Source organism: Oxyura jamaicensis, chromosome 4, assembly GCF_011077185.1.
Source record: "Oxyura jamaicensis isolate SHBP4307 breed ruddy duck chromosome 4, BPBGC_Ojam_1.0, whole genome shotgun sequence".
NCBI classification, from domain to species: Eukaryota; Metazoa; Chordata; class Aves; order Anseriformes; family Anatidae; genus Oxyura; species Oxyura jamaicensis.
In genome coordinates this window covers 96,133,953-96,159,554 of record NC_048896.1, presented here as the reverse complement: position 1 = coordinate 96,159,554, position 25,602 = coordinate 96,133,953, and the positions used below count along the sequence as shown (strand labels likewise).

General features: G+C 62.8%; 2 protein-coding genes across 2 annotated transcripts in view; one reads left to right on the top strand and one right to left on the bottom strand.

Moving 5' to 3' along the window:
* The first annotated feature begins 1,928 nt into the window (after positions 1 to 1,928).
* LOC118166103 (INSYN2B protein-like) lies at positions 1,929 to 13,834 on the top strand. Its single transcript, XM_035324737.1, has 4 exons — positions 1,929 to 1,940; positions 6,752 to 8,620; positions 11,145 to 11,219; positions 13,403 to 13,834. The coding sequence occupies exons 2-4, from the start codon at positions 7,113 to 7,115 to the stop codon at positions 13,593 to 13,595; spliced, it is 1,776 nt and encodes a 591-aa protein (XP_035180628.1). The 5' UTR covers positions 1,929 to 1,940; positions 6,752 to 7,112; the 3' UTR covers positions 13,596 to 13,834.
* A 2,489-nt stretch (positions 13,835 to 16,323) lies between these two features.
* LOC118166101 (dedicator of cytokinesis protein 2-like) overlaps positions 16,324 to 25,602 on the bottom strand; it is a 33,197-nt gene continuing 23,918 nt past the window's right edge. Inside the window, exons 24-28 of the mRNA XM_035324730.1 lie at positions 22,176 to 22,246; positions 21,813 to 21,919; positions 21,517 to 21,644; positions 20,998 to 21,069; positions 16,324 to 17,279 (exon numbers count right to left, since the gene is read on the bottom strand). Of these exons, the coding sequence (XP_035180621.1) occupies positions 16,938 to 17,279; positions 20,998 to 21,069; positions 21,517 to 21,644; positions 21,813 to 21,919; positions 22,176 to 22,246 (720 nt within the window). The 3' untranslated portion in view covers positions 16,324 to 16,937. The remainder of the gene's footprint in view (positions 17,280 to 20,997; positions 21,070 to 21,516; positions 21,645 to 21,812; positions 21,920 to 22,175; positions 22,247 to 25,602) is intronic.

The window sequence follows — 25,602 nt, the reverse complement described above, 5'->3', positions numbered from 1 at the left end:
AAAGGCTTTCTCCAAAGGCTCTGCATCTTGCTGCGTCTCGTGGCCACGTAGTCTCCACCTGACAGCACCAGCGTATCTGCAGTTGAAAGAAGAAAGCACGATGTGACGGTGAGACAACGGCCTCTGGGTGCTGGGAAGGCGTTGTTGCTTCTTCATGGGTTTTGGTGTCCTTTTTGCCAGGCACTGGCCGTGGGACCCAGGCAGGGGCTGCAGAAGCCTCGGGCAGCCCTGGAGAGGTTCTGGGGCCGCAGGGCGCACCCAGGCTGGGCTGGGGGCTCCTGCCTTCCCCTGGGGCCCTGGGGCTGGGAGAGTGACTCATTTTCCTGCAGAGCTCTTCAGCCAGTGACCTAAATAAAGATGCGTGCAGATCCCTTGGCTCGTGCGAGCTGCCACTCCCACCAGGCACCTGCTGTCACAGAAAAGGGACCTTTGTGCCAGCAGGGGCACCCAAGTGGCATCTGCAGTGAGTGTGCGTGGTGGTGTGAGTCTTCCAGGGCGCCACCCCAGCTCAGGGAATTTGCTGTCCTCAGATGGAGCTGTCTGGGTGTTTCCAGTAGAGCCACGGAGGTGCTGGAGCAGAGCGCGAGACCTTGCCTTGGATGCTGGTGGGGGAGAGGTGTTCAGCCCCCACGGGAATGGGTGAAGCTGTGGGGATGACGGGAGGAGCGGGGAGCTGGCCTCGAGGGCACGGGCTGGGCTGCTCCTGCTCACCACTGCCAGCCTTCGCCATGGAAGGGGCCTGCGTCCTCACGGCAAAGCACACGGGCTCCGAGCTGAGGAGGGAGAAGAGCTGTTCAAGCAAAGCACGGTACTGGCACGAGCACAAACGGATATAAACTGGCTGTGATTAAGTGCCTGCAGGAAATTAGGAGGTCTGCACGCCACCGAACAGCCGGGTGCTGGAGGAGCCTCCAAGAGCAGCCGCGAGGGCAGGGCACGCGCTGGCTTTGTGCTGGCGCTGCCCCTGCGAGGAGCTGGGGTTTGGCATTGCTGGCTGCTGAGGAGACGCTCTCCGTCCTCCACCCCCACGTCCCGCGGATGCTCCATGCCGAGTACAAACGTGCCGAGTCCTCTTGGAGCCAACACGGGATTAAGTCCTGCTCCGGGCTGATGTATCGAGAACCTGGCTCCTGCCTGGTCGTCGGCTGTGCGCAGATGCCTCAGCCTCTGTTTCCTCCTGTGCTTGCCGTAGCACCTCATCCCCTTTCAGAGATCAGGGACAGCAAAGGTTTTGTCCCAGGAGGAACCGTTGTACCCAGTAGTGGAGCTGGGTAATTAGCTGTTCTCTTCTGCAGCTCCAGAAGAATATGACTTCCTCTCTCATAAATCTAATCTCCCAGCTTCCTGCGTCTTGAGGAGAAGATTTATGTGTCTGCTCTGGTTTTCCTTCTTCCACAGACGTTGCCAGGAGGAGGAGGAGGTGGAGGATGGGTGGAGAAGGGGCTGGGGCCGGGCCGGATCGCTGCCGGGCATGGGGGCGGCTGGGACTCCGTGGTGGTGCCTGCGGCCCTGGGTCCGGTGGCCAGGGTCTGCGCAGCGGTGTTGGGCTGGTCTCTGCACAGGGTGCCGACGTCCGTGGCGTCGGGAGGAAGAGCTGGGCAGGGCTGTGCTGTCCCGGCGTGGGGAGACGAGAGCGGGCGGGCAGCTGGAGGCCGTGCCTCCGCTCTGCAGCATCTCTGGTGGATGGAGGAGCAGGTGTGAAGAAGGGCTTTGTTCCTCCGAGGCCAGCCCTGCAGCCCATGTATCAAGATAGAGCATGGGAAGATTTGCTGCCTTTCTTACAAGATTCACCAGCCCATTAATCAGGACGGGCCGGAGCAGTGCCACTGTCGCAGGGACGCGCAGGCCCTGGGCTGCGGGCAGGAGCTGACAGCGCTGGCAAGGTGCAGGGCAGCGATGCACCGCTGGGCTCTGGGCCCCAACCCGGAGCAGAGCAGCAGGTTCGCGGACTTCAGGACGCCGGGCTGATTCGTGAGTCGGAGCCTCAGCGCCGGCCGTGAATCCCAGACGTTCGGAGAAGGACTTGATGCTTGTGGGGGCAAGGGCAGCCTGAGCGCTGGGGGCATCGGCAGTTTGCTGGTGCCGGTGGCCGGGCAGTGGGGAAAGCCCACGTCACTTCCATGGCTCCTGGGTCTCGTTCAGTTGATGGGACATCTGCTCCCAGCTGCACTGAGCATCCAGCTTATCTGGCGAGCCCATCACCAAAGTCCTCATGTCATCTATTGCATTACAGTGGCGTCATCTGGTTTTATCTATAAATCATCTGATATGACTTGCTGCTTGTAATTCCCATGTGAACAAGAGGAGAAAAACACTCAGACCTCAAGCAATTGCCAAGATGGAGGATCCACCACCGTCTAAATCCTTTCCAAGCTGCTCTCACGCTGGATGACCTCACCTTTCAAGAAAGTCATTCCCCATCTGAACGTGCCGACCGCCGATTTCCAGGCACTGCTTTGTTGCACTTTACCTGCAGGGCTGCAGAGGAGTGCCGTTTCCCACAGCAGAGACCCCTCTTTGCAGTGCCCGTTCCTTGCTTCTTGTATGGCACTGTATTTGCCGTTCTCACTCCTTGTCCTTCTCTCAGTCTTTGTACCATCTGCACATTTTATCGGTGCTGGCTTTTCTTCTTTGAGGTCACAAATAGCCAGTGTTAGTGCGGGGCCCCGGCCGCCCCTCCACAGGACCTGAGCAGAAGCACGGCTAATTGGTGATGATCGCTGGATGATTATGTCTTGAGACATGCTGGTTAGCCAGTTTTTAATCCATTTAATATGTGCCACATTGCTTTTGTATCATTCTGCTTTCTTCGTCAAAATGTCAAATGCCTTACAGAAATCTAAGTCCGTTCCATCGAGGCTTTTACCTTCGTCGACCAAACTGGGAATCTCATCAAAACAGACAGAAAATTAGTTTGATGAACCGTGTTTCCTATAACCCCGTGCTGACTGGCACGACTGGTACATGCTGCCATCCTTCATCTGTCATCAATCAAGCTCTGCATCTGTTCCCACCGCTGCCCGCAGAGGCACCAGGCTGGTGGGTCCCCGTGCCAGCCCCCCCCCCCGTGCCTCTGCGCTCAAGGCTCTGCGGCTCCGACGTCCTGCCTGCGCTGGGCTCTTCTGTGGCCTCAGCCATGCTAACGTGTCCAGAGCTGCAAGAGGGGAAGGCCCTGTGGCACCGTGGCATCCCCACCTCCATGCCTGCGGGAGTGCTGCATGCCAGGGATGCCCACAGCTCTGGTGGGCTCCTCACCTCCAGGAGCACGGCTGCCCTGCTGTGCCTCCCCCACTGGTGTGCACGGGGAGGTCTCCTTGGGGCCAGCAGCACGACGGGCAGAGCCAGCCTGCCCTCCTCCCTGCGGCTCTGCTGGCAAAACTGGGAGAGGAACACCCTGAATCCCCGGTGCCTGCCGGCTCCCTGCCCCACGCACATGGGCAAAAGCAAAGCGTGGGGAGTCCCCCGGCCCTGCAGGAGATGCACGGACATGCTCGTGTTTGCTGGCATGAGGCTGGGGGGCTGGGGTGCGCAGCCCTTACACGCGCTCGAGCAGGGACTGCTGGAGAGCTGCTGGCACAGGGCACCTGAGGACAACCTCAGCCACCATGCAGGAGCGAGGACAGCTCTCATCCTTCAGCTGTCCCCTCCCCTGTCTGCCTGTATCCCCAGTCCTGACCATCCCCCTCCAGAGGGGAGCTGCTGCAGTCCTGGGCTCACAGCAGCTTGGCCCTGAAGGGGCTGACTCAGTTTCGGGACCCCAGAAGGGCTCCAGCTTTGTAGCACCACATTACTCAGCAGGGCAAGGCCAAGCAAAGCAATCTGTGCTTTGTTCTGGGGAGGGTGGCACTACCAGGGAATGCTTCTGCTCCTGTGCCTTCCATCTGGCAGCTCGGGTCCTGCACAAGGTGCCCAGGGGCAGGGAGCCGTGGGCACAGGAAGGCTTGTGGGCTGTGGTGCATCGCTGGGGGAGCGGCGCTCGTGCGGGGGCGTGGGTGAGCGTGCAGGCTTGTTGGCATACGCCGTCCCGAGCACCATCTCCCAGTAAACAAGCTTGAAGATAGCAGCTGGAAAACCCTGGTGCGGCTGAGTGCCGCGTGCCTGTGCTTCCTGCACAGCCCCTTCCCCGTGGCCCTTTCTGTGCATTCAAAATGTCCCTGGAGCCGTGCTTCCAGCTGGATCTATTGGCAGCGCTGCTTCCTTCAGCTTCAGCTCCGGTATGGGGGGTGCATGAGGTACAGAGCCGCTCGGTTACAGTCCTGATTCAGTCCCACAGCAGGACTCATTAGCACCCGAAGACGCAGGCATGCTGGAAACAGTGCCTGAGCACAGCACTAAATCTGACCGTGCCGTAATGCATATGCAGAAGGACGAGTGGGAGGGTCCTAGCTTTTGGTGTTTGACACCCTTAGAACTGTTCTCCAAATGCAGTTAGTGCATGTATAATTTATAGGCTTTTTCTTTGTCCTTGTGGCATGTCTCTGATCTCTCCAGCGGAGCGTGGTTTGGGAGGCAGGGGGTGCCTCAGCGGATGCCCCGCTGACTGACAGCATCGCGTTTGCTGCGCAGGCAGTGAGGTGTCCTGGTCTCGCTGCCATCGGCCGTGGCTCAGCCTGGTCCCCCTGGGAGCCTGCAGGGTCTGTGTCTGCCCCCGATGCCTGGACTGTGCTGGGAGTGCTCCTGCCCCACGCTTGGCTGTTGGAGTGGCTCCTGGCACCCCTGCCCTGTGTCCATTAGCATCCTCATTAAGAAAGGCTCCTGAGCAGGGTGGCCACACAAGCTGTCCTCTGGGAGCGCTCAGCCAGGCTGTGCTGGCGCTGACCCACATGCAAGAGGATGGTCCAGCACAGAAACGTGCCAGCCCATCCATCCCCTGCCACCAGGCATGTTTCCTGTACTGGCACAGCCGGGGCTGGGGTTGCTGGTCCCACGCTGTGGGGCTGGACTGGGTCCTGTGGTCCCGGCAGGCTCTGCCCTGTTCTGTGTGGTGCCAGCATGGCCACTGCCTCAGGCATGCACAGAGCTCGGCTCTCCGGTGAGCTCCATCCCCTCCTCAGCCTGTTGCTGCCCATACTAACGAGATGCCCCATCCGCCGGCCATGCCTTCGCCGTGTCCTGCCTCACAAACGCCTCCCGGTGTCTGGGCACAGCTCCAAGACTGGGGAAGGGAAACGCCAGGCGGCCGGCTGCTGGCGCGTGGAGCAGCATCCCAACTGGTGCTGGACGAGGGGCACAGAGGTGTGAGACGTGGGTCCCCCGCGCTGGCCGGGCCGGGCCAGGCACTGGCTGAACCTCCTCCTGCTGGGCTGGCTGTGGTCCTGCGGAGGTGCGGGAAATCCAGCACAGCTGGGAAGTTTGCTCGTTCCCAGTGCATGCGGGCTCCAGGCTGCTGCGCTGAGTCAGCTGCTTCGGTACAGTGAGAGCAAGGCAAGGCGGCGAGCGGGGCCAGGGGTGCCTGGCTGCAGGGAGGGCGAGAGGGCTGTGGGGAGAGCAAAGCTCCCAGCTCAGCGTGCTGCAGCAGCCACGGGGCTGGGGGTGGCTGGGGGCTCCCTGGGCTGCGTGGCGGGGCGGGCGCTGCCGGTGCCAGCTGCGGGATGCAGGGCACGGTGTGGTGCCAGGGGCACCCATAGCACTGCGCTCCTTGCCCGTGCCCAGGCACGTGTGGGTGTCTGCAGACCTCAAGCGCAGGACAGCAAGCCACGGGGCCGAGCAGCGTCAATCCCTGCCGGGGCTGGCAACTCCAGCTCTGCCCTCCAGTGCCTCCTTCTCACAATGCTGCTTCCCAAAATGAGCCACAGATCCTCTGTGCTCAGGGAAGCAGGGCTCCCAGGCGTGTGCCATGTACCTGAGCAGTGCGAGGGGCCAAAAGGGTGGCCAGTGACCACGGTGGGCACAAGAGAGCCAGCTGGGGGGGGGGGGTTGGTGTTGGTTGTGGTCAGGGCTGGGAAAGGGGTTTGCCCTGCCTGTGTGGGGAGGAGGTGCTGTGCGCCAGTGACAGTGGGGCTGGGGGGTCCTCCCTGCGTGGGAGCCCTGCTTGCATGCAGGCAGGGCAGCCTGCCCCAGTGATGCCCATCTCAGAGAGGAGCCCAGCACTGGAAGCTGCCATCTCGGATGCAATAGCTATTCTCCCTCCAGGCCGATTCTCACATGCCCAAACTGGCTGAATGTCCCCAGGTCGGGGCCTTGTCCTGTGCACTGAGCTCCAACAGGTGGCACGTGCAGGATGGGACCTGTGTCCCGTCTGGCTGTGCCCAAAAGGACGGGTCCGGTGCCCACTCCAGCCAGGTCCCACGTAGGTTGGGCACCCCACTCCTTGTCCAGCCCCATGCACAGCGGGTTCCCCCTGCCTGTCCATCCCCACGTACGAGCCCCCTGTGCCCAGCGCAGCCTGACCTGCTGTCCCCGTCCCATCCCGCTGTGCCCCTGCAGCACGGGCTGCCTGCTCCCAGCGCCCTCTGAACACGAGGTACCAAGCCCCAGCAAAGCAGAGCTATTTTTAACAGCTTCTTCTGCTTGATTTGAGCTGTGAACTTGTAACGTGTTTATGCTAAAGGGGTTTCTTTTTTTCCCTTCTCCTTTTGTGCTGAGGAGGCAGCGCCAGAGATCAAAGCTTGTCTCTTTGCGTTTTGTGATGGCCGCGCTGGGTGGGAGGGTGTGCAGAGGCCGGCGGCTCCACTGGAGACGGCCCCGACCCCATCCACAGGAGGGAACGGGCAGCAGGGCCGGGGCTCACCTCCTTTCTCTGTCCCTGCAGGTCTGGGAGCCAGGAGCCATGCGCAGGGACGGCTGGCACCCGGTGCCCTGGGGAGCCCACCGTGGGGGGCACTGAGCCCGGCGGAGGCAGCGGGACCATGGGCTGCTGGCGGCAGCGAGGAGGCACGGTGGCGGGCAGGGCGCCAGCGTGCCACGGGCTGTAGGGGCTGGGCGGTGGGTGGTGTGCCCAGCAGCCCCTCGCCCACCTCCCACGCGGCATCCCCTCTCTGCGGCAGCACGGGATGAGGCCGCCCACTGCCCCGGACAGCTCCGGGGACGGGCGCAGCGCAGGGCTCCGAACGCCAGAGCTCGGCCCCGCTGCAGCGCCCCGCCACAGGGCCTCGGCCCCGGGGCCGTGAGCCATGGTCAGCAGGGAGCCCCTTCCTGGGCCGGCCCCCGCCAGCGAGGGTGGCCAGGAGAAAGCCATGACGGTGCGCTCGGTGCTGCTCAACCGTGACTCGCCCGACATCGAGAGCCGCCTCCAGCGCCGGCGCAACCGCACGCAGCAGGTCCGCTTCAAGGACCTGGTGGAGGGCAGCGCGGAGCAGGTGGGCAGCCCCCCACCAGGGCCCGCAGCCGCCCCTGGCCCCAACACCCCACGTGCCTCGCCGCCCCCCAGGGACGCCCCTGAGCCGGCGGCTCTCTGTGCCTCGCGGCGGAGCTGGCCCCAGGCTCAGCCATGCTCACTGACGCTGCCCATGCCCAGGAAGGCGTGCGCGAGCGCTGCCATCCAGACCTCCCCCAGCCTGCAGAAGCCCTTCCCAGCCTCCCAGCCCCGCAGTAAGAGTGTCTGCGATGTGGCCGGGGTAGTGGGGCTGCCCACCGCCCTAGGGAGTGCCCGCTGCCCGGGGGGGGCATCGCCCACCCCGTCTGTCCGGGCTGTGCCCCCACATGTGCCCGGCAGCCTCCCCGCACATGAGCAGGCCGCTGCCCTCACCCAGTGCGCTGCGGCGTGCCACGCGTCACCACCACCGCCCAGGGATCCCTGTCCCCCTTATCCGGGCACAGCCGGGTGCCCTGCTGCCAGCTGTACCTCCCCAGCCAAGAGCTGCCCCCCTGAGCCCTGCACCCGGCTCTGCGGGAACCCCAGGGGCAGCCGGAGGTCCTCCCAGCGCCCGGCCTCTGTGCCCTGCGGCCAGCCCCAGCTGCCCACTGAGGTGCAGGGGCTCGGCCGGAGCGACTCAGAGCACAGCCTGCCCCGCGGGCGCCTGCTGCCCCAGCCCTCTCCGCATTGCCAGCAGACCCTCCCCTCCGCGCACATCCAGGGGCTCCGCCAGCCAGCTCAGGGCACCCCCCCTCGGGACCCCCCACCACCCCAGCACCAGCTCTGCAGCTCGCCATGGGGGGGGCCCTGCTGCACCCCGCCAGCCCCTGTCCTACCAGCGCCGGGCTGGCACAGCTCAGCCCCCACACCGGAGAAGACACCAGCTGCACTTGGCCGTCTGGACACCCGTGACGGCATCAGCAGTCGGCTACGGGCCACCGGTCCCGGGCACGGCCAGGCGGGACCAGAGGGACATGGGGAGCTGCTGCCCCCGGCCCTGCAGGGCTCCGGCACCGGGACTCAGCTGGGTGGGTGGGCACCAGAGGCCCCCCAGCATGGGCAGCCCTGCCTCACCGCCCAGCAGTCGGAGACGCTGCGCCACGTCCAGGACCTTCTGCAACTGGTGGTCGCAGCCAAGGGGCCAGCGGCAGTGCCGGGGGACGAGCACACCCGAACATCTCAGGGACAGGGCCCTGCCGGGGCGCAGGGGGACCTGCAGTCCCAGCTGCAGTCGCTGGAAGGGGTGCTGGAGACCAGCCAACAAACCATCCGAGTGCTGCTGGACGTCATCCAGGACCTGGAGAAGAAGGAGGCCCAGCGGGACGGGTGAGCAAGCGCAGGTGGGGGGCGCGGGGCCAAATGTCCTTTGGGGGCTGTGAATGAAAGACAGGGGTGGCCAGGGCCCGGGTCAAGGGCTCGGTCTCTGGTGCTGCCGGTCTGTGCCACAGGAATGCCCCCCGCTGCCTGTCCTGCCCATCCCTGCTCTGTAGGACAAGGGCACGGCATCCCCCGGGCCAGTTTCCTTGGCCTCGTTTGTGTTTTGCGGTACCAAGCGCTGCCCGTGGATCGGGATATTCCCGTTAACAGCTTGCTAGGATTTCCCTGGGTCGGCCACCAGCAAGGCGCAGGCTCACGTGCTGGGAGCCTGCCATGCCCGGCTGGGGGGCACAGCCCAGGGCCTTGGCAGGGTTTGGCACGCTCTGCCTGTTAACGAACCATCTGTGTCCGAGGTGGCCCAGGAGCCTGGTGCCTGGTGATGGGGATCATCGCCTGTGCCAGCTGCAGGTGGCATCGCAGGTAGGGCTCCGCTGTGCTTCACTTGCGTGCGGCAGCCCAGGGCACTGGGAGGGGACAGCTCATTAGCTTGGCAGCTCGTTAGTTTGGCCTCACGCTGGCAAGGGGCTGCGGCTGGCACGTGCACCAAGCCGGGTGCGTGCCATGGCAGCGAGCTCAGGGATGCAGGGGGCACCCGGCGTGAGGTCCTGCCCTGCCAGATGGCACCTCCTGTGGGTCCTGGCCCTCCCGCCTGCACCAGCGTTTAATTGTTTAACCAAATTAAGTGGCTGCTAAATAATTCCTTCCACTTATGGCTAATAATAGTAGTAAGGTTCCCACAGAACCATCACTGAGAGTGCGAAAGCAGGCAGGGCAGCTCAGACCGGGCCGTGGTGCTGAGCTCCCCCTGCAGCGTCCCGCTGCCGCTGTGCCTGCATGCCCTGGCGCCCTGCCTGGCCTCGCTTCTCGGGGCTGCGCGGGGGCTGCTGCCGGTGCTGGGCAGAGGGCATGGCCCAGGGGTGCCCTGGTTGTGGGGCTCCCCCGGAGGCGCCCAGCCGGGCAGGGCTGTGTCCCAGCCTGGCTCGGCACGGGCAGGTCCAGAGCAGAGCCCATCAGAAGGGCAGATCTGATCCCACTGTCGGAATTGAGTTTGTCTGCTCAGGAAGCTGATTTAGCTTCACCGTGGGGAGCTTAATTAAGATCTCGGCTCCATATACTGTTGCAGTCAAATGAGCAAACGCTGCCCAGAGACATAAGGAATGGAGTAGGAAATCACATAAAAGATTTTCCTAGTGTCCTTCTGCCGAGGAATAGCCTGGCCTTGTTTGCCACGGGTCAGCGTCCCAGCAGGCAAGCGGGTGGCCCCGAGGCACCGCACACACCCCGGCGGTGCCACCAGCACTGCTCGCCCCGTAGTGCAGCCTCACAGGGCCTGGGTGTCTCCCAGCAGCAACTTCCCGAGCCCAACGTCTGTCCCCACGCTAGATCTCATCCTGACAGAGAGGCGCAGTTTATACAACATGAGGTACCCGCATATACACACCTCTTATATATGCATATAAAAGGCATCCTGATCTAATTTATGTGCTAACAGTATAATCCCAATTGTAATATATAATTTGGTGCATTAAAAGACCTAGTTTCTGAGGGCTGAGAACAATCATGATCAAGGTCAAGTAAGAGGAGAATGATTCAAGCAGGAAGCTGTGACGGGTATTTGGGACAGGGGGGTGTTTTCTCAGCTGTCCCCCAAAAGCCACAGCCTGCACTGCCTGAGGGGCAAAGGAAGTGAGGAGGAGGCAGCTGCTAGGGTGACCGACAGCCTCTGAGGGGGCCCTTTCCTCAGAGCAGCTGGTGCCAGGGGCTGGGGCTCGGTGCTGCACAGGGAGATGCTCCAGGGAGCTGCTGAGCTCCGGCAGGGCAGCAGGATGCAGCTGGCCGAGGATGCATCGGGGCAAGTGTTTAGCATGAGCAGCAGAATGCCATTTTCTGCAGAGATCCGGGAGGAGGACTGGCTTTGGGGCTGAGCTGACCTTTGGGGCTCATCAGGCATCTCTGCTTTATCTGAGTCCCATGCACCTTCCCTGGAGGAGGCTGCTGCTTTGATACAAAAGCTTCAAAAAGAGAGAAATCCTAAGTCCAGCGTGGGCTGGCGATTAGGCTGGCACATCTCCCTCTGCCCATCTGTCAGGGCACTGCTGTGTGCTGTGAGTGTCCCCCCCGTCCCCACGCTGCCCATGGCCCCGCTCCCTGCAGGTGCTGTGCGTGGGGAGATGCATAGTGTCCCGGGGTGTCCCTGGGCACGAGGAACAGCTCTGGGGTGGTGATAAAACGAGGCTGACAGAGTGCAAAGGATTCAGGGCTTCTGCCATGCCTGCCTAGTTTGCAACCAACTGAGAACTCTACTGAGCTGAGAGGCACCGTGCTTGGCCTGGCGTCAAAGGGCATCGCACCGGGGAGGAGAGGAGCGGGGATCCCGGGAGCAGAGGGGCCGGTGTATGTGCTGTGGGGCCTGGGGCAGGCACGGGCACCGAGGTCGTGTCTCCAGGCTCACAGCACTTGTGCTCTGTTGCAGGCGACATTCGTACCGGACAGGGCAGGACATTGCCAACTGCGGGACCTGCCGGGACTGCGCCTGCATCATCTACAGGTACGAGGTAGCTCTGCCACCCTGAGGATGTTCCCGGTGGGGCCCCTGCTCTCCTCCATCCCCATTCCAGGTATCACACTGCTAGCGTGGCTGTGAGGCAGAGCAGGGCAGGTCCCAGCTCTCGGGGGGGACATGGCACCGACAGCCGCAGCTTTTCCATGCCCCCCCAGCCCCGCTGTGCTGCCTGCTCCTCGGGCAGAGGCAAGCACTGCTGGTGTGCCAGAGGAGGCTCACACGACCTGAGGGACAATCGCGGAGACGCTGCTGTTGGGTGCTGGTTGTGCTGGGGAAAGCACCCGTCCCAGGTCGGTGCCTGAGGCTGCCGGGGGATGAGTGCCCTTAGCAGCATCCCTGGGCTGCCACATCCCTGCCATGCCAGGGCCTCGCCAAGGTCCAGGACAGGACCACAGTGCCTTGGCTCTGCTTCCCCAGGGTCATGGGGTGTGCACAGGAGCAGCCGCTGCCCCGCTGCACTGCACTGGGTGCCTGGGACGCGTGCACCCTCCCTGGGCACCTCAGGGCCAGGGGTGCCCCAGCTCTGCCCCCCGCACCCTGGCACCCTCACACCGCTGCGGCACTGCTGGGGCTGTGTCTCTTGTACCCGGCTTATTTACGCCAGAGCCAACTGCCAGCTCCCCCTCCTTAGCTCATGGGGGCCTTCACTGCTAATTGGGACTGACGAGCCTGTCTCCACGCGGCACTGCGGCTGGGAGATGTCACTGCTGCGGGAGGTGGCTTCAGCCAGGCTCCTGCTGAGGGCTCCCGCTGGGTTTAGCTGCCACCTACGTGATGGGAAAAGGCTCCAGTGGGACATGGGGTGGGGGCAGAGTAGGATGGGACAGGGGCAGGGGGCAACACCATGGGCAGACCCCGGCCAGCAGCAGTGCAGCCTCTCTGGCCTCGGGGCTGTGGCTGAGCGCCTCACAAGGGGGACGCAGGCAGGGGGACAGAAGGTGGGTCCCCTGTGGCGGGTGGTGAGGATGAGGGCGGGTGGGCTGAGAGCACAGAGGGTAGGGGCTGCAGGGGTTCTGGCTGCGCTGCGAGCACCTCCTGACCTTCCCCTGCATGCGAGGGACATCAGCGTCAGCATGTGTCCACCGTTTCAAAGGGTGCTGCCAAGTGCGGACAGGGGCCTGGTTCCGGGAGAGCACCCTTCCTTGGAGCCCCGGAGCCCGGTTAGGGGCAGCTGGGGCCAGTGGGTGTCCTGATGGCACGCAGTGACACGAGCTGCCTGCGCGCCGCAGAGGAGCCTGCTGGGGTCCCCGTGTGCCGGGCCACGTGCGTGGTGGCGGCAGCGGCAGCAGCACCTTGCTGATCGGAGGGCGGGCGGCTGGTTGGAGGTTGAAGCGCTTTCTGGGTGAGGAAGCATTACAGCACGTGGCTGCCAGCAACTTGCCTGTGGGTGCTGCAGGGACAGCGGAGGGGACGTGCAGGAGACCTGGTTCAGTGGTGGGTGATGCAGCCCCCCCTTCCCTACCCAGACCCACGGCACCGTGTGCCTTGCGTGACGAGCGGTGCCAGAGCCAGCAGTGAAGGCCTTGCGTGCCTGGTGCCGCGGCTGCACTGGGCTCAGGGGAGAAGGGCACTGGGGGGTCTGTAATATCAGGGCTGGGTACAGCCCTCCTCCGGGGGTGCTCAGTGCTAACCAGGGTCCCACAGACCTTGGACGCCCCCTCACATCTGCGCCAGTCCCCAGCTTGGGCTGGTAGCCGGCTCCCACCCCAGGCAGGTCTGCACCCGGGGGGTCTCGCTGCGGTGGGCAAAGTCTCAGCGTTTCTTATTTGAGCCACGGCCGCTCCTCCAGCAGGAGGGGTCCCTGCGTGCTGCGGGCGTGCTGCCACGTGCCCTGCTGCAGACCACGGGCAGGATGTCTGTCTGTCCGGGATGGGGATGGGTCCTGCGCCTGGCCCTGCTCTCACAGCCCCAGAGGGTGCGGGCAGTGGGCAGCAGCCAGCTGTGGGACGAGCCAAGGACCCACCAGCAGGACCAGGGCCCCGGGGCAGGGCCAGCACCCTCTTCGGTCACCGCTGAGCCGTGCCCGTGGGTGAGGGGCTGGCAGGGACCCGCAGGGAGGGAGCCTCAGGGCGCTGGGACCTGGGGGCACAAGGAGTGGGGCGCAGGCGGTCCCTTGGCGCAGGGCGGCAGTGAGCGATGCCCTCTCATGCGGCCCCTTCTCCCCGCAGCGTGGAGCACGACTTTCGGCAGCAGGAGGGCCGCTTCCAGCGAGTGCTGAGCCACATCGAGGGCGAGGCGGCGCAGAGCTCCCCTGCGGCAGGGCCCGTCCCGCCGGCCAGGCAGGAGCCCTCGCCGGTGACCAGGCTGCCTGCGAAGCTGGACTCGAAGAAATCCAGGCGCAAATGCTTCTGGTTCCTGTAACCGGTGCTGCCGAGGGGCACGAGCGCCCCGCGCCCGTGAGGACCAACCCAGCTCTGACGCCGCACAGGCTCCTTCCTCCTCTCCCTCCCTCTGATGTTAGGGTTTGGGTAGCACCAGCTTTTATATTTTTAACCGTTCGGTTTAATGTAACGAAGCCCCTGTGTAAATAAGAGGTGAGGGGAACAGCTGCTGTATTTAATGAGAAACCAATAAATTCTAGGGAGACGCTATTTTCGTTACATCCTCTCCCAGCTGTGCACTTCTGTTCTGGACGAGGACGGGTGCAGCGGGCGCTCCCCACGTAGGGCTGTGAAGCCCCCCCAGCCCCATCTCCTCCCCTCAGGCCCTGCTGCTTCAAGCCTGTCCCTGCTGCCAGCGGCTCCACGGCCCCTGCAGCGTTCCCCTCCGGTCAGAAACACCGGGGGGGGGTGAGGGGGGGTCTCCTGCACCCAGGGGCCGGAGAGAGGAACCCTGTCCCTGCCACGTCTCGGGTGGGAGGCTGGGCTGGGGTCCCAGGGTCACTGCCGCTCTCCTGCCAGCTCCTCTGCCTGGTAAGGCTAGGGAGCCTGGGGGGGCTGGGGGGCACCACATGGCCTGCCTGTACCCAGGGTGCTGTGGGACCCGGGCTGCCTCTCCCCATGCAGCCAGGGCCTGGAAATTCCCTCTCCCACCCTCTGCAGCTGGCTGGCAGGGAGGCCAGGGCCTCCCCGGCTGCAAGATGTGCGGGCTAATTACAAGCAGGCTGAAATTAGCAGCTCAAATATTCCAGCCTCTGCAAGGCTGCCCACAAGAGAAGAAACTCAGCATCAGTTTAATGAGGGTCCTGGATGAAAGCGTCTGGTGGCAGCGGGTGGTGAGTGTATGCTGAGCACGGTGCAGTGAATGCTCCCTGATGCTCCCCACAGCCCTCCCCAGCCACTGCCATGCTCTGGAGACCCCTGCGAGCCGCAGAGCCTCAGGGGGCGAGCGCTGCGCGGAGCCCGGGGCCAGGCACACCGTCTGCACGCAGAACTGGGGGCTCACAGCTGAGCCTCAGCTGCTGCCATCCTGCTGGGGTCGGGGACCGCGGCGCAGAGGACAGCGCCTGGCCTGGCCTGGGCAGCCTGTGGCACCCCCACGTTCGGTCATGGAGCCCCCGCAAGTGGGAGGGAGGACGGGGAAGTCTGACCGGAGCATCCCCAGCTGGCACCCAAGGGTGCCCCACCTGCACACACCCAGCACAGGAGCTGGTGTTGCCTTAAAGCCCTTGCCTGTGTCATTGACATCCCTGGCACTTGGGCGGCCACGGCCCCGTGGTGCCGAGGGGACCCCGCAGTGCCACAGGGCCCGGCCGTGGGAGGTGCTGCAGCGCCCCAGCCTCGGCATCTCAGTAGATCGCAGGGTGCCTGCGAGCCCCCCGGGATGGGGCTGAGCCATAAAGACCTGGCAGGAGAGATCAGACACCTTTCAGTGCCCGAGTTACTGGGACAGAGAACACGGGGAGTGCCTTTGTCCAAATCCCCTTCTGATTCCCAGCAGCAGCAGGACGGGGCTGTGGTGGCCTTTGGCACAGGCACGGGTGCCCTGGTCCCCCCCCCCCAAACCTTTCTGCAGCCACAGCTGCTGGGAGCAGCCTGGACTGGGGGCACAAACACCAGGGTGAGGCCCAAGGCTGCAGCAACAGTATGAAAATGATAAACTAAAGTGGGAAAGCTGCTAGACAGCATTTCTGGAGATCAGCAGGGCCAGCACGTGGAAAGAGGAGCAAGCAGTGAAAGTGAGGATCAGCCAAAGGCTTGCTCTCCTTCTCTTTGCCTTGAACATCAGGCCATGCTTCAACACCCGGCGTTCCTCATTATCTCTGTCACAACCCTGGTAGGTAGCTTCAAATAGCTCTTTTTTTTTGCTCCTGCTTCCTCTAGCACTGAATCATGCAGCCTGAGAACAAAGGCTAAGCGCAAGACGATACCAAACCCAGCCCTGCAAGCATCTCCTGCCTGAATCACACCTGAGTCACAAGCAGCAGGAGCTGGCCCTGCCCGGCTGGCACAGCCCCAGTGGCACAGCCTGGCCCTGCAACGTGGCCTGTCTGCAGGCTGCTTGCAGCCAGGCGCATATTTGGGACAGCACCTTGTCACGTGGAGCCGGGGACAGCAGAGCTGCTGCCAGGGAACAGCCTGGGGACTGGGCAGACCCAGCCACGGGGCAGCAGGGGCAGGGCCAGCAAGAAAAAAGCTCCTGTCCTGCCTGCTGGCCCTATCACCTCGCGTGCGTTAGGTCTTCATGAATGAGAGCCAAGGGTGGGATGGCAGAGCTACAGGCTTATCCCAGCACGGTTCCTTAAGCAAAGGGCTGAGCTGAACCTCAGGGTGCTCACACCTCCCCGGGCATGGTGCACAGCACAGCGTGGTGTGGCATGGTGCAGCACGGTGTGATGGGGTACAGCACGGTGTGATGGTACAGCACGGTGTGATGGGGTACAGCACGGTATGACGGTACAGCACGGTGTGACGGTACAGCACGGTGTGACGGTACAGCACAGTGTGACGGTACAGCACGGTGTGATGGTACAGCACGGTGTGATGGTACAGCACGGTGTGATGGGGTACAGCACGGTGTGATGGTACAGCACGGTGTGATGGTACAGCACGGTGTGATGGGGTACAGCACGGTGTGACAGTACAGCACGGTGTGACGATACAGCACAGTGTGATGGTACAGCACAGTGTGATGGTACAGCACAGTGTGATGGGGTACAGCACGGTGTGATGGTACAGCACGGTGTGATGGTACAGCACGGTGTGATGGTACAGCATGGTGTGATGGTACAGCACGGTGTGACGGTACAGCACAGTGGGACCTGGTACAGCACGGCGCAGTATGGCATGGTGCAGCACAGCACGGCACGGCATGGCACAGCGTGGCACGGCACGGTATAGCACTTCTCCACTGCTCCACCCCCAAAACGCAGCCAGACCCAGCTGCTCACCCCCTCGCTACCCAGAGATGTGTGCATGGCCTGCTCCGCACAGCCTGGTCAAGCATGCTGGGTTTGCCTTCATGCTTCTGTAGAGCACGCGTAAGCCCACGCAGGCCAGGGCTGTGCTTCCCCCCCTTCGTGACCAAATCATTGCACCCAGTGCAGCTGCTCTGCAGGAAGCCTCAGCCGAGCAGCGCTGCGACCTGCCAACCCTTCAGCGCGAGGTGGGTGTCCCAGCACGTTCCTCCCATGTGCTCCCGGCATGTAAAATTGTGAAGGGTCACTGGGTCTGTCACTTCTTTTCCAGAAATTACTGCCCAAACCCCTTCCAAAATGTTCTTTCTGCATCACAAACACCCGGCCTGCTCCTCCCAGCACACCATCTACTCCAGAACCCGCTTCTGGCACATTTCCTCCCTCCCATTTTGGGCTTTCTCATGCATCCTGCGGCGTTCAATACCCATAACTCCATCCCCGGCCAGCTGCTGCCAGCGACCGCAGCACCAGCTGAAGAGCACCACTTGCCGCCTGTTCCCACGTGCCGTCAGCGCAGCCCGGTGCTTCTCCATCCCCGGAGCCAGCGGGGGAAGCGGCGCGGTGCCGCTGCCCGGCAGAGCGGAGGTACTCACCCTCAGGCTGTTCTCCCGCTCCAGGACGATCACCCTCCTGTTGACGGTGTGCAGCAGCCGCTCCAGGACCAGCTGGACATGCTTCTTCACCTTCACCTGAAAGGCAAGAGGTGTCACGGCCACAGTGGGTGCTGCTGGGGGGGGCAGTGATACACATCTCTGGTGGGCATCTCCCCAAGCAGCACCAAGCCAGGTTGGGAAGGGCTCGGCCTCCCGGGGGCTGGCATCACCGACACTGCAGCTCATGAAAACAGCGGGCAAGGAGGCTGCAAAATGCTCCTCGTTCCTGCAGAATGCTCCTCGCTATTGCTGGCAGTGGCTGTGGGAGCTGGGGCTGCGGGCACGGGTTTCCTCAGCACCCCCTTAGTGCCCCACGCAGTGCCCCAGCCCCTGGCAGCAACAGGCAGTCGGTGCTTGTGGAGGAGAAGCTGCACCCTGGAGCTCCTGCTCCCTCTGGAGCAGCCCCAGACCCCCGCCTGCCCTCCCCTGCAGCCCAGGTGCAGGTTGCTGCTTCACCACATCCTCCTGGCCACCAGTATCACTGCCCGGAGCAGAGGCTGCACAGCGCTGCTCCCCACATAAGACGCCAGCTGTGCTAGTACAGACGGTACTAGGAGGAGGCTCCAGCCTCCCCCTTCATTTGTCCATAATAGAAGGAACGTTCCCTGCTAACACAAAGAACTCGGAGCAGCTGGAAAGCTGTTAACCCTCCAGCTCTGCCATCTCCAGGATTCCCGCAGAAGTTTTGCAGGGTTAAAAACCAAGTTTCTCTCCAGGCAGGCACAAGGAAGAAGCCACCCCAGGTTGTCTCAGCAGAGCTCTGCAGTGCTGCCGGAGCAGCTCCGGCTCTTGGGAGCCAGGCCAGGATGTGTAAAAAAGGGTGTCCCGTGAGGAGACAGCCGGGGACAGACAGTGACACCAGCAGCAACAGTCGGAGCAGGGCAAAGGTGGCTCTCCCTGCCAGACAGAGACGTAAGGGACACCCGGGCATCCCTCCCTTTTCACAAGACCCAGAGCAATTTCTCCCTCCAGGACAGGAGGCCCCGCTGCAGCTCAGGCAGCATTGGCCAAGCCCTAACACCTCCGAAATAAAAGTCTTGTCGGTGCCAGCACAGCACCTACAGCTTGAGCAACCACCTCCCACGGGGGCCGGCACCAGGACTGCCAGCCCACATGTGCAGAGACCCCGAGCCCCACTGTGGAGCACAACGTGGCCTCGTACGCCTCCCCAGCTGAGCCCACGCAGCCACCTCACCCACCCAGGGCATGGCAGCACACGTCTGATCCAGCCTCCGTGCCAACAGCTCTGAGGTCTGAGCCTCCCAGAAAGCAACAACGGGGCACAGACCAGCTGGGGAAAGGCAGAACCGGAGGCACCTTCAGCCAAGGCTGCAAACGGCTGCTCGCCAGCGCAGGAGCCATCTCCTCTCCTGTGTCAGATGGCTCTGCCCTCTCCTCCTGCGCTGCTCTGCTCCGCAGCCACAATCCCCTCTGCTCCACCAGGGTGCTGTGCACCGAGACCCGAGTGCAGAAATCCTACACAGCGGATCCCATGGATGAAGGGGAGCCCCCCTCCCTTCGGCAACCCCTCAGGGAGCATTTGGCATCCTCAGCACACAAATGTCTTTCCGCACCTCCCCAGCCACAGCCCGTGCCAGGAAGGGCGCCCGTCCCCACGCAGGGCACAGCCCGCGGGCAGCCACGGGGCCCTCACCTCCGCCCTCAGTGGGTCCTGCTGCCAAACACAGAGGCAGAACGGCAGCCGGAGGAAGCGTCCTGCCGAGCTGCAGCACAGGTCGGTGCTGTGCCACGGTGCGGCAGGAACAACCTGCACACACTGCTGCCAGGGACCTCACCTGCTGGGATGGGGGCTTGCCTGGAGGGGCGGTGATGGAGAGCATGGAGATGGAGAGAGGGACGGGGCACAGCCACCGAGGCACGGGCATGTCTGGTGCTGCAGCTGAGCTGAACCCTCGGGGGGCATGCCTCCAGCATCCAGAGGTCCATAGGGAGAAAATCTGCACAAGCCTAAAGCTCGGCTGTCCTGTACCAGAGCCGCTGTCAAGGAGAGCTGTCAGCAGGTGGCTGTGTGTGAGCAGGGAACGCCTCGGTGTGAGCACGGCCAGCAGCGGGTGCGGAGGGTGGGTTCAGCTCGGCAGAGCCCAGGGCACACCACCAGTCCCATGGCAGATGCTGACAGAGGCGTGGGGGAACTCTGCCCTCAGGGCTGTGCGGGGGCACTGGAGCAGCCCTGGGGAACACCCAGGCACTGTGGTCCCATGGTGAGCGCTACAGGGCTGCCAGGGCAGCAGGGCACCGAGCTGCAACAAGGGTCTGGATTACACAGCTCAGAGGAACATCCTGCCTGCAGTGCCTGGCTGAGGGAAATCAGAGGTAGGAACTAAAGAAAACCTGGTGGAAAACAGGCCGTGGGACAGAGCACCGCTGCAGAGGGAGCACTGTGCTTCAGCAGGGGCGCTGCCATGCCCCTGCCACGTGGGAGCTGGCACGGGACGGCTGAGCACATGGAAGATGAGTTACAGCGCCAGCCAGATGTCCGTGCACTCACCAGCTCACACCTCTGCGTTATGAAGTGTACTGCTGGCTTTTATAGGCAGGAAAAGCTCAGCGCCCAGAGCCAGAAGCCGTTTGGTTACAGCCTGGACTGAACAAAGCCAGCTCTGAGGCAGGAGGCAGTGGTGCCACCCAGACCCCCGCACAGCTCTCGCTGTGCCCCAGGACGTGTGTGTGTCCGTGCCTTCCACCCGTGCACCAGGGGGGCTCCACGGGGGCTCTGGGAAGGTGAGAACCTGGCCCACGACCCACCGCAGAGCTTGCCCTCACCCATGCCATCCCAGGACTCTGCTCCTGGCCCTGCGCAGAACTTTGCTCCTCTAGGGCTGGGTTAGGTGCCCAGCAGAGATGCCCAGGAAGGACTGAGAGGGAAAATGCAGGCGCTGGGTGCAGACAGCAAGCGGCCCCAAGCGACCAGCTTGGAAGGCACCAGCGGGAGTGACGGCAGAGACATCCTCAGGGTGAGCACCAGGGCGGGCTCTGCCTGCTGCGGCCCCCACAGCTTGCCCTGGGCACCACGCTTGCCATGCCAGCTGTAGGGACATCCAGCTCTGGCTGCTCTGAATCCTCCAGAAAGGGGTTACACAGCCCAAACACCCACAGGGATGGGGCAGGAGCCCACAAAGAGAGCCGTGACCACGGGTGGCCCTGCCAGGCAGCTGTCGGCAGTCACCAGCTGGGCGCTATCGTTTGCACGCTGCTTCTAGCGTTGCAAGCTCATGTCATATCCTTCCGGAGCTCCCTCATCCCTGGATCCAAACCTCCAGCAGCCCAGCTAAGCCTGCACGACCCCAGCAGCACCACATGCTGCCGCACTCTGGGGACGGAGAGCCCAGCAGGGCCACGCGGGGCTGCCCAGGGAGCTGGCGGGGCCCCACGACTGCCTGAGCCAGCCCTGGAGCCCACATGCATGGCCCACAGCTCTGCACAGCCACAGGCCTCACTTGTACCTCCGCCGAGCAAGGCAGTGGCCAGCACCCACCAGCACGGACCCAAGCACTGAGGGAGCAGGGTGCCCAAACGAAGGTCGGGCACGAGCATCCTGCACCTCACGGCTGGATGCGGCCAGCGAGGGCTCGCAGCACAGCCCGGAGTCACCCAGCCCCATCTCCCCATGGTGCTGGGGAGGCGTCTCCATCCCCACAGCTCCCCAGCCCCACGCTCTGGCCCCAGGCACCAGCACCGGGTCTGTGGCTGCCGTGGGAGGCGGAGAAGCCTGGCCCCCAGGAGAGGCACTCACCAGCTCCGAGTCGCCACGGTCCCTGTGCCGCTCCACACCCGCGCTGCCCCGCGCCTGCTGCTCCTCCGCTCTCTGCAAGACAGCGCCCTGGCGTCAGGGTGAAGCCCAGCAAGGACAGCACCTTCCCACCAGGGGCCATCCCAGGGATGTCGGTGTCACCGTTCCTTCTCAGCGACTGTCAGGACAGCGCGGCAGAAAAGGGATGCTGCTCCTTTGCGGGGCTTTGGGCAGTGCCGGCACTGCCCTGCAGGCAGGGGGAACGCACTCGCACGGGGGTTTCAGGGCAGCCACAGGCCAACTCAGGCTGCCCATCGAGGGGTTTTAGCACCAGCTCGGGCAGGTTCCTGCCACGACTGGTGGGCCACAGCAACCCAATTCCACTCAGGACAGGCCATGATCAGTCCAACCAAGCCACAGGCAGCAGTTTGTGCTTAGCCCTACTCCGATGTGTTCCCCCAGGGGATTTCCAAGGTGAATCCTGGAAAGGGAACAGGGACCGGCAGAGAAGCCAGGCGTTACCTTCTGGGTCTTGTACAGCACCTCCAGGATGTTGCTGAGCAGCTCGATGCAGGCGTCTTCCTCCTCTCCCTTCTCGATCAGCTCCTGCAGGATGGGCACTGCCGTGAACAGCAGCAGCTCCCGGCACTCTGTGGGAAGGAGGGGGCACGGGGCTGGCGGTGGGCGCACCCCAGCACCCAGGCTGCCAAAATATCGGGGCAAGGGGGGGGATGCCTGTGGCCGGGACATGGCCCCGTCCGATCACCCCTGGCAGCACTGGGCTGGGCCATGCAGCGAGCACCGTGTGCTGCTCTCACCGTAGGACTGGAAGACCTTGCTGTTGATGATGTTGGTCAGGGACTGCAGCTTCTGCTTCAGCAGGCGCTGGGGGAGCAGGTTTCCGATGAAGTCCCGCAGCAAGACCCTGCGATCCAGACGAGAATGTAACTAGCATCAAAACACCAGGCTTGCAGGAACAGGGGAGGTCTGCAGCCTCAAGCAACCACAGCCCCCCTCCTTTAGGAGAAGACAACCACAGTGAGGGGAGCCAGGGGCCAACTGAGCCCCGCAAAAAGTGAGCAAACGTTCCCCTGCATTTGCACGGAGAGGCACTGCCCCCCACCCTGTGCTGGGGGCATCCTGCAGGGCGGGAGCAGAGGCAGAGGGCTGGGGACACCTACCCCAGCATGGAGGAGTCAAAGATCCCAAACACGTCCTCCAGGATGGAAGGCAAGTACTTCAGGGCTGCTCCCTGCAGAGAGACGAGAGCTGACTGCCGCGGCGTGCCCGTGGGGCGGGACGATGGACGGACAGACAGACAGCACGCTGGCAGCGCGGTGACCCTGTCCCTCCCCACCTCAGCACGGGCTGCGTGCACCTCTCCCACTCACCCCAGCTCCCCAGTCACTGCTGCCAGCCCCCCAGGCTCACCCCCCTCGGGAAGGGACGTCCTGCTGGCAACAGTTCTCTGCTGCTACGCCACGCACACCAAGCAAAGCGCCCGAAATCGCGTGATAACACGTCTGTCTTGTAAACAACACTTGTTTCCAGGCGTTACTGTGGAGCCATAGAAAAGCCAAGCTCACCAGGCACACGGCCCCTGGCTGGGGCTGCCTGTGGAGCCTCCCAGCACTGCTCACAGCGTCTTCAGCCACAGGGAGCTGCCGGAGGGGCAGGGAGCCCACCCTGCCCCGTGCTCCCAGGGGACTCCAAGGTCTGGGGGCATATGGCTAGATTTTTTGGAACAGCAAGCGCGTGGGCCACAAATCAGTCTGCATTAAAACCTACTTCGTTATGTTTGCAACGTGGTTAAATAGCATAAGCAACTTGCCGAGTTGCTCTCTAGCCCTGCTGGGGTGCCTGGTCCTGCAGGCTTCCCTGGTCTTCAGACTACGCTGGCGCCAGAGCTGGAACCCTCAAGCCTAAGGGGGGCCCAAGGTGGGATCCGACAGTTTTGTGTCTTTAACAACTCTGTTTTGAGAGGTTCCGTTCCTGAAGTGCCACACAGGGCTGACCTCTTACAGCAAGTTTCAGAGAGCTGCAGCGATTGCAATTTCACATCAATTTTAAAAGTGCTTGGACAACTTGGCACCAGAACCCCCAGGGGCACACGAGTGCTGACTGGTGGCATCCCTACAGGGGCTGCCCAGGTACTCGCTGCAGCACCACCAGACGCTGTGCTTGGCTCCGGCGCCTCCCCGGGCACCCACTGTGCCCATCGGGGCAGCAGCGGGCGGATCCGGGTGCGACTGAGCACCTCGTGCAGAGGGGCTGCCGACGGAGCTGGATCCTCGGCGGGTGCTGAGTCCAGCAGCTCCAGCATCGCTGTCCCTGCAGCTAAGGGTTGGGATCTGCCACCCCCTCCTAGGCAGCTGAAATCGTGTCAATTGTCATCAAACACAGCGCACCCCGAGTCATTTCTGCAGCTCTTGCAAACCAGCCTCGGGTGTTTCTATGTCCTCTGTTGCGGATGAGGGCAGAAACGCTGGACACAACCCACCAGCAGCCTTGTTCACCTCCTGCTCCCCTCTCCAGACATTTGTTTAATGCCTCGTGGTGCGCACACCCACGGACCGTCTTTTGCTCCTCTACCCAGGCCCCACGGTGGCCTTGCCCTCAGCTGGGCACTGCTGGGGCTCCCGCTGCCCCCCGGCCCCGCTCCCATCCCAGCGGTGACCCGGGAACGCCGCCGGCACCCTGTCTGTCCTGCAGAGGCTTCAGAGACAAGAGCCAAATTCCCTGGGACCCCAAGGAAATGCCCAGCCCAGCAGGATGCCTCTCCATTTGTAAGGACTTTTTTTCTTTTGTACTGAGAAGATATATAAAAAAGATTAAAAAGCAGTTATTTTAATAAATTTATACGATGCTAATTTAAAATAAGAATATTTTACAAAGTCAAACAGCTGTTAGTCTCGCATATTATGTCAGTTATCTTATTCAGTCACATTCACAACTTCAGAAAAAGTATCAGCTAAATTTGATTATTTTTTTTTTTATTAAACTCCATGCTTAAGTAAAGCTGGACTGATTAACATTAATTTTTCTGCCATCCTTTAATGCTGTATTGATTACACCCTCTCTATGACAGAGCCAGGTCCATGGCCAGCCTATCCTGTCTTCAGCTGGCAAGGTCACCTTACTCACCTTCTAAGATACGAGATAATATCAGAATTTTTCCCATTTCTCAAGAATTTTCTCAGCATTACAAGACTCCCTAAAAATCAGCATCCATGTCTCAGTATGGCTTTCTTCCAGAAAGTGATCCTGGCTTTTATTTTAGCTGCTGAGGTGAGCCCCCTGGTCGTGCAGAAGTGAGCGGCAGTTCTTCCACTGCTGAGGACCGAGGGCACCAGCCTGCCCCTGCGCACCAGCCGTGCCCGACCCCCCTCCCAGCGCAGCGTGGCACCATTTGCTGCACGTCGGCTCCCGCGCTCGACCCCTCGAGCTGCCGTCCCCAAGGCATCCCCGAGGGCAAGGGCACGTCCAGCACAGGGGACCTGCCTGGGACCTGCCCGCGGTGCTCCCCGCGGGCCCTGCAGCAGATGCCACCCGCAGGATGCGCCACTGCTCCTGCCGGTCCCCGGGCAGCTGCTGTGAGCCCTGGTTGCTGGCAGCCTCCGGCTCCATCCCACCCCAAACCTCAGCTCGTTTAGGGGCAGAGGAAAGCAGGGCTCCGGGAGCGGGCAGGGGCCGGGTAAGGCTCCTTTTCTGGGACCCCTCCGGCTGCGGCAGGAGGCAGCCCCCACAGCCTGTTGGAGCAAGGCAGGGCTCTGAGGGCGCAGGCAGCCCCCCACCTCCTCCCACACTGGGGGCAGCCGCCAGATGCCAGCATTTACTGGGGGTGCTGGAGGCGTCCGGCTGCTCTCTGGCCAAGGGCTGTGTGCAGGTTTGTCCCTGGGCCCCGTCCTGCCCAGCGCACAGCAGCAGCTAAAGGAGACCCAGTCTCCTTTCCTCGGCACAGAGCTGTCAAAATAGTACAAAACCTCGCCGCCTGAAGTAGTCCAACAAAAGACTGGCTTTCTCCACAAAAGAGGTGGCCTTTGAAGGAGTGTTGCAGCTAACAAGCTATTATCAGCCCTGCCTTGGGCTGATCAGATAATTGCAGCTTTAAGGACAGGAGTAGGCAGAGCTGGATGAAGCTGCACGCTGACGTCAGCCAGCGGCAGATCCCGCGGGTATCACCTGGGGCTGCGGGCTGGGAGCTGCTCCTGCAGCCCGAGACACGGGGCTCTGTCAAGAGGTTGCAGAGCCCACGTAGAGAAGGGTAAAAATAAAAAACAAGAAGTTCTCTCCTTAGAGCAGCTGCTGAGCACGTCAAGGATGCACCACCAGGGCTGGGCAGTGAGACCCTGCAGCTGGGCTCCAGCTCCGGGCCGTGGAGCGATGGCCAGGCTGGGTGGAGGCGCCTGCAGCCTCCCAGCACCAGGCTGGGCAGGGCTGGGCCAGGGGACGGGACCTTGCTGGCCAAAACCAGAGCAGTGCCCCCCTGTCAGGGCCTCTAGAGTCAGAAAGGTCTTTAAATGATCTTGGATGGATTTTTTCTTCCACAGATCAGTGCTGCTGTTCCCAGACTTGCGCAGACTTCTAGCCTCCGCAGCCTGCTCCTCG

Excerpts from the sequence above, each read along its gene's own strand:
- LOC118166103 (XM_035324737.1), top strand. The coding sequence starts at position 7,113 with ATGGTCAGCAGGGAGCCCCTTCCTGGGCCGGCCCCCGCCAGCGAGGGT. Across the intron at positions 8,621-11,144 it reads AAGGAGGCCCAGCGGGACGG|GCGACATTCGTACCGGACAG; the intron begins GTGAGCAAGCGC and ends GCTCTGTTGCAG. Across the intron at positions 11,220-13,402 it reads TGCGCCTGCATCATCTACAG|CGTGGAGCACGACTTTCGGC; the intron begins GTACGAGGTAGC and ends TTCTCCCCGCAG.